The sequence below is a fragment of the Pygoscelis adeliae genome, unplaced genomic scaffold, assembly GCF_000699105.1.
Source record: "Pygoscelis adeliae isolate BGI_AS28 unplaced genomic scaffold, ASM69910v1 Scaffold24, whole genome shotgun sequence".
Classification (NCBI taxonomy): Eukaryota; Metazoa; Chordata; class Aves; order Sphenisciformes; family Spheniscidae; genus Pygoscelis; species Pygoscelis adeliae.
Genome location: NW_008824806.1, coordinates 4,185,567 through 4,196,125, shown reverse-complemented (window position 1 = coordinate 4,196,125; position 10,559 = coordinate 4,185,567). Strand labels below are relative to the sequence as shown.

At 36.7% G+C, this 10,559-nt stretch overlaps 1 protein-coding gene across 1 annotated transcript in view; it reads right to left on the bottom strand.

Moving 5' to 3' along the window:
* Window positions 1-639: 639 nt before the first annotated feature.
* The window catches only part of LOC103916984 (putative uncharacterized protein ENSP00000382790), a 21,348-nt gene continuing 11,428 nt past the window's right edge, over window positions 640-10,559 (bottom strand). The window contains exon 2 of the mRNA XM_009324068.1: window positions 640-1,521. Coding sequence (XP_009322343.1) covers window positions 1,508-1,521 — 14 coding nt within the window. The 3' untranslated portion in view covers window positions 640-1,507. The remainder of the gene's footprint in view (window positions 1,522-10,559) is intronic.

Sequence of the window (10,559 nt, the reverse complement as noted above, 5' to 3'; positions counted from 1 at the left end):
GGAAATGAGAAAATCCCCACGGCGTCTCCTTCAGGCACACGAACAAGATACTGGCTGCATTAGTTCCACTGCTTGTGAGACTGGTTTATGTCCCTTCTCGGATAGCCCTGATGCCTTACCGTTCCTTGTGCTTTGGTGGGGCTCCACTGAAGTCAACTTCAGTGCCTCTTCCCCAGGAAGTTTAATTCTCTCTCTCTGTAAAGAAGAACTGCATCTTCATTTTGTTAAGTAAGAAAGATGATAATTTTAAGTGAATCCTTAAAACCTTTGTTTTATAAAATACAGTGTCTTCTAAGGAAATTTCCTTCTGGAAAATTAGTTCTTGGCAAGTAAAGGACAGGCACCTTCTTAAGAAGTTGAATTAAGAAACCTCTACTCTAGCTATTGAACGTATGACTCTAGAAAAGAGAAAGATATCATATGGTTTTATTCTAACACTTTTGTTATAGCTCTATTAATAATAAAGTTTTGATGAAGTACATGAACCTTGCTAAAGCTGATCTAAGCATGGAATGTCTACAAAGTAGTCAGCTACAACCATTTACTACTCCTCTGAGCAGGGTTTAGAATTTTGATGTTTACATTGAATTTCCAAAGTACACAGAAAAAAAATGAAATAGGAAGAGCATTTACATCCATTTTAATTGGTGGCAGGCATAAATTCATAAAAACAAAAGGGGAAGAAAGACCATTTAGCAGAAACCTCAAAAAGTGCAGATACAGATTCGTTGAATGACAATCTTTCAAGAGATTCTCCTGCAGGCTTGGCCTTTCTTTTAGACATTACGGTCATTAAACACTGTCACACAAAAGTTCTCGAGATAAATGAAGATGAAAGCATACTGCAGAAACAAACTGGTTGTTCGATACATTTCAGTCCGTTTGTGAAGGAGATCTCCTCAGATAATTTACCTTTTCTTTTTACTGCTTTGCTTCGAGGTAGTCGGTCTCCACCTGTTACAGATTTGTTTGAATTGTTATTACCATAAATCTTTACATGGTGACCTATGCCACAAATTACATAATATATTAACTTTCGTGCACAAAAATAAAATCAGGGAATAATAATTAAACTTAAAGAACATAGAAAATCACAATACTATTAAAGGGGAACATCTGATTCTGATATAAATTTGTACTGCAAGAATTTCATGATGGTCAGATGTGAAACTTTATATTTAAAAAAAGAAAAAGTACATCAAAATGAATAATGCTAGTAGTAATATAAAGCCAAATCACACAAGATCATTTCAAGATCAATGTAATAAATGCTTAATATTCAGCAGAAAAAAAATCAGGAACAATGTACAAAATAATAGTGCAAGAACAGCTGCAATCTATTTGTTCTCATCAGTTTTGAGATTTTGGTTAAAAACTTTACAGCTGGCGAGAGATGCTGCTGAAAAACTCAGATTCCACTCAGTGGGCTGATTAAGGCACATCTTTATGGACTTCAAATGTTCATTTTCTGTGTTCATGTCTATTGAATTCTGCGGCTCCGAGACTTTCACTTGTAGCGTGCTGTGAGAAAAGAAGCAGGGGTGGGAGAGGGAAAAAAATGAGAAAAAGTTTAGTACACTTTCCTCTTCCCCTGCAAACAAGCAAACTGATAAGAGGCAAGATGAGGTGGTGGCAGGTTGCATATGCAGGTTTTTTGTTGTTTTACTGCACTATGTTCCAGAAACACCGAGATCAGAACCTGACTGTGCTGTGCTCCCCATGTCGTAAAAATAGATTGGGCTTGTTTGTTTGTGTTGAAATAGCTGAGGTCCTGTTAATTCGCAGAGACTGTCCTAGGTCAGTCTCCTGCTAGCGCTATTGCTTTGCACAGGAAGAGGTGTGTTCTGCAGGCTGGCCTTTCTTAAATGGTGTCCAGCTGACTACTGTAAGAACATAGAGCAGGAACTGGGCAAGAATTTGAGGTTGGGTTTTTGGCTGACATCATTGTTAATTTAGTACAGCCACGAAAGGACTAATATATAGACAGTGTTTATTTTGTTTCAAATCTAGGAAAATAAGTAATACAAGAAGGGAAAGAAACCCAGCCCTTTGTGGGGATCACAAAGTAGACTAGGACATAAGTGCAGATTGAATCATACTCTCATTGTTGCCATACAGAATCGTAGAATAGAATCATAGAACGGTTTGGGTTGGAAGGGACCTCTAAAGGTCATCTAGTCCAAGCCCCCTGCAATGAGCAGGGACATCTTCAACTGGATCAGCTTGCTCAGAGCCCCGTCCAACCTCACCTTGAATGTTTCCAGGGATGGGCCATCTACCACCTCTCTGGGCAACCTGTTCCACTGCCTCACCACCCTCACAGTGAAGAATTTCTTCCTTAATATATAAAGCACTGTAATTGTGCACACTCAGAAGACAAGAAGGTAGAGTTTGGAAATCCTAATTTCAAACCTCTCATCCTTACTATTTTTTTTTTTTTTTTTTACTGCCTACCTCCTGCAGTGATCTGTGTCCTATGTGCAATTCATTGTTTCTCACCATCCTTTTCAAAGATTTCAAGAACTGTAAGAATGATACAAAGTTGGAAAGATTTCTAATTACTGAAATAAAAAAAAAAAAAGTTCTATGTATTGTAATTAAGGGTAGGAGGTAATGATCATGCTATAAACTACCTGCACACAGTTTCTTCTATCAAAGGGATGCTTAAGTAGCAAGCATATATCTTAATGGCTCTTACTTGCTGCATTTCAGGAAACCAGGTCCACCACAGGACTGAGGTGCAAATTATCAAGGATTGAATCTGCTGTAGTGCCCACATGGGTGAACAGTCTAGCTGAGGACATTCAGTAATTATAAGACTATAACCTAAAACATATTAGCTTGTGTTACTGAAATCCTATTGACTGACTTTTTGATTAAACTTTTTCCTACGTCATGGCAAGAGGGGAAGACAGCTTGTGTAACAGCTAAAGTGACAATTCATTGTTATTTTTCACAGACCATCTGAAACAATTTTCATTCTTTTACATTTTTATGCAAGCTGTCTAGAAGGCTGTGTGCTTTTCTGACATGGTAGTGAAACAGGCATTTCTAATTTACTAATCCTAGTTCCTAACCCTCCATAACTGGGGTACTGCTCCCATGTCCTGCATTTCCTTGTGTCCTTATTATTCTGCCTCTATCTTTTGGCTTGTTTTTGCCTTGTACCCTTTTCCTTCATTCTTTTCTGGTTTGCACACACTCCTGTTGCTCTGATCCTCTCCTTCCTGTAGGAAATAGAGAGTGCAGGTGTGGGTGACAGAGAAGACTTTAGTCAGCAAGGTTACTTTCTTGAATTTGCAACCTCTTCAGACTTGAACCTTTGCCCTCACTTGCTGTGAGGAAAGTCAAAGCCTTTTCTTATGACCATGGGATTAAGTGTACATATGAGATGGTGTTAGGGCTGACTTCTGAAGTCTTGCAGCTTTCCTCACCCCTACTGCTTATGTGCTTTCCAGGCATGGCCAGGTAGCAAAACTTAAACTCTTAGCAATGAACAGCAATAATGAACAACTAAATGAAGAGATAGGGCTGAAATGTTGTTTTGGTTTGGGGTTTGTTGTTTGGGGTTTTTTTTGTTGTTGTTATCTGAAAGGAACATAAATGCCCTAGGAATCAAGAAATTGCGAACTATGAAGTAGTATATACCTGCAAAGTGCTTTAAAGAACAGTATTGCTACTGTCTTTAAAGCAGTAGATATATGAACCTTGTTTAATGCTGGGCAAGTGCCAGACAGAAAAAGCTAAAGGTTCAGGCTTCTCAAATGATTTGGCATGTTACTTCTGAACATAAACTAGGAATTGTATTAAATCGTTACGGTGTGTTTTCCAAACAACACTGCTAGCAGAGCGTATACTAGGATTTGGTGTAATTGTGACCATAATTCCTTCCCATTTGCTTGGACTACAAATCAAAACGCGGAGTGCTATAATACTACCAAACAGCACTTTTTCTGAGTAGTCGACTATAATGGTTTCCCTCTCTGAGGGACTGTCCTTCTCTTTATCTTTTAGTTTGTATACAGGTTTCTGTACAAGGTGTAAAAGGCAGGACTGAATTTGCAAAACTAGAACTGAAGTATACGCTGGTAATTGTCATGCAGTAATTTACCTCTTACAGAAGAACTCTAGGAAACTCGAGAGTTTGGCATTTTAAGAGAATGCATAAAAACAGGAATAGAAAAATGTGAAATTAATGTTTTTTTCAGTTCCCCAGTATGAGTAACATCAACATAAAAAGCTCAAGTATTTTAGGAAATTTTACCTTGATAAAGTGGAAAATAATATGGTTAGAGATCTGCAGTAATATATTTGTTAACTAAGGAGAACCTAGTCTTTCATCTCACTTTTCATTCTTTTACCTGTAGTGATTTATTTTCTAGCTGTTGACGTAACAAGATACAAAAATGGTGTATTTAAATAGTATTTTTAAAGCAGAGAATGTAATTAAGGTGTAAAATTAAATAGAAGCAGTTGAATTTCTCCAGCCAGATCCATCAATAGATTCTACTCTACACTTTATTCCGCTCTGCTTACAAAAGGTGCACTGTGCATTAAGCATTCCTAGCAAAAGAGAGAGATGTGTCATACAGCAACCCTCCTGTCAGGAAGAACTGCAGGTTACAGCCTGGTGCTTCCAGAAGCCATGAAGCCTATTTCGGTAGAGCTTGGAATTAGGCTGTAGAGTATCTCTACTCTACATCCTCCTGGAGTTTTCTACTACCAATGCTTGCACCAGTAAGAGGATGGAGGTCCCTTTAACTTCTTAGACAACAGGCATTTACTGATCTTATATAATGGTCTCTAAAAAGGTTAGAATTTCCAATTCTGAAGTCATCTGTTTACTATTCCAGCAATTATAATCTGTTTTGTTTTTATTCACTTGGGATTGATGCAGTTAATCAGCTTCTGTGCATGTGATTTGTGGAAGTCAGCTACAGGTGCTTCTGTAACATGGAACATAAATTCCAGCCATGGCATATTCAATAGTTCTGCTTTCACTAGTGAACTTGAAGACAGGCCAACAGTACTAAAAGCCCAGTGAAAAAGAAGACAACAGCCTTTATTTTTTTTTAAATTCTTTGTATGCTAAACTAGTGATATTTCTTGAAAATTCAGATGCTTTTCTTCATCTTTAATTACACTACCCTCTACCGGCCCTTGTCCTCTAACTAGTCTTGAAGTGTTGGTAACATATTTCCTGCTTAATTTAAAAGATTTCATCCTTCAGAGTATACAATAACTGATCCTGATCATTCTTGTCTCTTCTTAGAAAGTAAAAATTAAAAGAAAAGTATACGGAAATGAGACTATACCTTTTTGATCTGAAACAATAGCAATTTTTAAAAAATGTATCTCAGGGAGCTAAGTTGTGTGTTTCTGCAGTCCTTTAGCATGTGCTATATCACTGCGCTATATCACTGCTCTGTATAAGGAGCGTGTTCAGTCTTACAAAGGTTTTTGACTCTGCTCTGTAAGTGGGCATATGTGAACTACTGGAGAGGCAGGAGGTGCTGGGTACCACACTAAGGATGTGGACACGCTGTTTTGTCAATGCAAGCTGAAGATGCCCTCACATGCTCTTGGCTTTCTTTGGATGCTGCTGCACGCAAAACCAATGGGTCTAGAAAACTGTCAGTGATGACCCCAGGATTTTTTTCCCATGTGTTGCAACTCTCAGTTCCCAAATCACCATTACTGAATCATCTCTGAATTTACTATCTTTCAACAGCGTTGGGAAAATGAGGCAATTGCCTATGTTATTCTAACAAATCATAGCAGCCAAATAATGCCGATGGACTCTGAAGTCCTATCTAGTCTCCCCTGGCTAAGCAGACAACCCTGTGTGTGGTTAAGTCTCCAGGCCTGCTAGGACCTAAAAGGATCATCTCCCTCCACAAAAATTTCCTCCTATCATTAAAGCAAAAGGAATTAAATAGAAAGGTCTTTGAATTCAACCTTCTACTAAAGCAAGCAACAAGGGGCCTTCCCATGCTCTTAAGAGCTGAAGAAAACCTTGCTCTTTTCCACACTTCCAGTTAAAACTGCTTGAATACAAGTATTTCTTTGTGAAATTTTGCGTTTCTTTCTTTAGTTTTACCCAAATCATTGTTATGATAACAGAAATACTGATTTTTAATAGGAGGACATGAGAGCAATACTGTGTAAGTTGATAGGCTGCCAAGCACAAAAAGAAAATAATATTCTTTGAGCTTCTTATTTTCTGTGCAGTTTGGACCTGTGTTCTTCAGGAAAAACAGGAATTTGACACCTGTTGTATGAAAATGACAAAGTTAAAAAAAAATCCACCTAGCTCAAGTCCATACATTTGCTGAGTTAATCTGTGTCTACGACATGTCAAGGCCATGCAGAAAAAGTAGGAATAGGGATAAATGTTTCTTATCTGTTAGGTGACTCCTCAGCATTTCCTATCAAAGAAAGTGATTACCATCAACTGTCGTGTGTTTGTGTGCTGTAAAATGACTATGAAAGTATCACTGTAGGGTTATGTTTCTCTAAATCTTTCGCAACACTTATTTCATAGATAAAAACATCTACCTCCCAACTAGCTGAGAGCTAGGTCAAACTATTTTTTACCCTCCTGTCTGACAAAAATTCTGCAAACTGCACTTGTTAAACACCACCATCAATGAGGTGCAAATTGACAGCTTGGAAAGCGTAAGAGCATTTGTGATATATAGCACTGATTTGAGGTTTTTACAGAAAGGTTTCAAAGATACTGAGTAGAAATAGTGAAACTTTAGCAGCATAAAAAATTTTTCTCTATACAAACTACTCAAACATTTCCCAGAAAAGGAAATAGTGGAATATATTAGGTTAAAATCTACAATGACTATAGTAGCCTCAGCATGCTTTCCAACAGAGATTGATTTGATAATACAACATACATTGAAATTAAAGTAAACCAAGCACGCACAGTCAGATTTATTGTCTCTAAAATTTAAACTCACCTTTCCAAAATGCAACAACAAAAAAATCTACAAATAAATTTTTTAAAATCTCATTTCTATTTATCAAATGGATTCTCGTTGTAGTAAGAAATAATATTTTTCAGCTGAGTGGATGGAATCCCATTTGGGAATCCGAGAGAGAGAAAGAAATGCCCTGGAAATAGATGGCATACTCAACTAGATCAAAGCAAGCTGGGGAGATAGGCAATATCCAGGGAGTCTTTTAAAAATTAGACATAAGAGCTGGGTTTAACACAGCTGGAGTACTAAGACAAATAAAACAGTACACAAGACAGAACCAAGACAGGAGGTCAACTGAGTGGAGACAAAAAGACAGGGTAAGAAGTCAGAACCAGCCATAGTCCCAGACTGAAATTATAGGGGAAAAGTTTCTTTTTCTCTTCACACTAACTCAGAAATGTTTTCTTGGTTTGAGGGGGGAAAAAAAGGGTGGGAAGAAGAAAGGAAATAGGAATGAAATACATATGAAATATATGAGAAAGATAACTGAAAGAGGCTACTAGGAATTTGCTGAGCGCTATTTCGTGAAGCTATATATTGAAATATCCACACACTGTTAAAGCTTTACGTTTAACTTGCACAGAGACAAAATTATACAGCAGTGGATGTTTGTTGCACCTTTTATGTCACTAATTCATCTTCAAAGAACACAGCACAACAGTAAAACCAAACAGCACACCGTATGCATTTTCAGGTAAAAGTTTGGCAAGTGGAATAGATGACAACAGTTTCAGAGTGCAGTCACAGTTAAATAAAATTACTTTCTCCCCAAAACCAGTCAGCTCTACAAAATGTTCTCACTCCCTTAAACATAACAGATCATAAGCCACATAAAAGATTTAAATTGCAACTTCATTGCAGAAATCGGGAACTGAAAAAAGTATATAAAAAAAAAATTAATCAGACTTGCGCAGCCATGGAAGTACAGAGCTCAGTCCTGATGACTCCCCAAAATACAGGACAGATTTGAACACGTGTTGACAAGTTTTAATATAGACAACATTCCTGTCCCCTTTTTAAGTTATAATTATTTAAAGCAGCCTGACTTAGAAAGTTATTTAGAACTGTGATCTTTTTGACAAGAATCACTATGTTTTGTGGTAATACAGATTATTTAGCAGTCCACAGAAGGCACAGGGTTCTTAAAGAACAAGGAAGCAAAATATTAATGTAAGCTGTCACTGAAATGGATGTGAAGAAGCGATAAAATTTTTGGGTGTAATTTTCTAGTGATGATAGTATTAAACCTGTTAAAAAAAATAGTCCTATGATGTCAAATTGTTCATAGCATACTGTCTTCAGAGATCTCGGAAACAAAAAAACAGCTAAGAATCTAACAGTTGAAAGGAAGCATCATTAATTTCATGATGAACATAATTAATTCTTAGCCTCTAGGCACCGCCATGAAACAAGTCTGCCTCTGATCATCAGTTCCATGAAAGAAAACTACCTGATTTCTATGCATTATTAGAAGTTAGTAGCATGCAAATAAATAAAAAAAACCCTAAACACCTGTTGTGCAGATGAGTACTGTTGCATTTGCCTTAGAAACATACTATAACAGAAACAGTTTTTTGCTTTTTTATTCTACCTAATCATAATTAAAAATGGGTTTGAACAAGGTACAATAAGGCTTGGAGGTTCAGAACTACGTTTGCTGGTTCGGGCTGTTCTCAGAGGAAACAGAATGCCACCATCTCAATACTGTGATGAATGCAGCTATGTAAATCTTGTCATTTGTGCTGGATTAATCTCAAGCCTTTAATTTGTAACAGTTTTTTGACATTACAAATGCAATTATGTTATGGAGGGAGATCACCTCAGAAATATGATAAGACAGTTCCTGGGTGGTTTATAACCCACCAGACTTCTGAATTAAGGAAAGTTAAACAATAATTTGCAAGTCAGTCATTTCCTTTTCTGAGATTTCTACTACATAAATATAATTTAAAAACAGCTGTGAGTAGTAAACTGATAAATATGAAGTGTCTCAGCAACAAATATGATATGCAAAAGAATTTCTTCAAACACACATCTCTAGAGCTTTAAACTAGAAAGACAGGTAACAACAACCACCACAGTTTTAAGAATTGAAACCTTAAGTATAGCTCTTAAAACTTTACTTGCATTGTAAATAAATTTCTTAAATTTTAAAAATAAATTATGGTTACTCAATGTTTTGAAATTTATGCTAAGTGCCCCAATAAAAACACTGAAACCTAACTTTAAGTACTTTTTTTTTCAAAATTTAGCCTCCATTCCAAGTGGAAAACATGACACATAGATAAAAGAGCATCATCTAAGTGAGAATATTTTTTTGGATTAAGAAAAATATCATATGGCATTCTTACAGCTTCTAGACAAGAATTTTTCAGCTAGGCTTCCATTTCAGGTACAGCAAAATAAGCCATTATTTGAAGCAAATAATCAAGATTTCAACAGTTTGAAATAGACAACTTTGAGGGCAAGCCTCTGTCAGTAAAATATCAAATACAATCTCTGCATATTTGTGAATCAGCACCTTAGATAATAGGAACCTGTGACAAGATCCATCTGAAAAGACTCATTTCCCTAAGCTTCTCGATTTTTATGTATGCGTGTATTTTGTATATGAAATATGAAAGTCTTATTATTCTAATTCCTAGCAGGACCACAATTTAGAAATATTCTACCCTGAGCTGCAAAGTGAAAACAAAGAATAAGAATACCTACATAAGACCTGCTTGGAAAAACATGGATGCAGGCACACTACTCACTAATGGCTTGACAACCGATAGAGAACATTCAAAACCAAGTAGAAATGCATAGGCTTATGCTTTTGAAAGGATTTTAAGTCTTAAGCTAATGTTAAATTAAGGCCATTTCTACTGATAGGCGTGCAGCAAGAAAAGCAGGTCTAAAGTCGATCATCACTGAAGAAAGAGCTACAGCCAAGTTAAGATACCTGCCCCATTTACAGATAAACCATGATAAAAGACAGAAGCACAGATTCCTTTTATGTATGCCTAGAAGTGGAGACAGAAAGGAGCGTGTGGCAGTAAGTAGAAGATGGAGAGTAGGTGAGCTGGCACAGCCATTGAAAGAAAAGTTTGTGAAACTCCTGACTAAATTTAATTTGTGGTAAGGAAACAATAAAGGTGAATGCAGACATAAGTCAGGTGAGTTTCTGCTGTTGAAAGAACAAATCAGACAGTAAAATCTGTCAGATTGACAAAACCAAACAAAAGAATACAGAAGAAAAGCCTAGGTCTCCATAAAGCACGAAGTTTCTCACTAAAGATTTACATCCTCTTAATAGGACAAGAGATACCAGCAGCCTTTACTGATGTCTAGAACATGAGAGAAATCAGCATCAGAAAAAGGTCCCCTTCCTTCAGTTACGAAAAAATGGAAAGAGAAATATAAATTGCTCGACCTGTTCCACCAGAATAGAATGTGCAATTTGCTATGCGAATGGAAGCAGAAATAGTAATTTTTCTAGAATTATAAAGTGTCCAGAGCTGTTGGCCCAAAACATGGAGCTAGGAAGACAAAGTCTGTTTATACATCCTGATTTTGGAAAAGGGA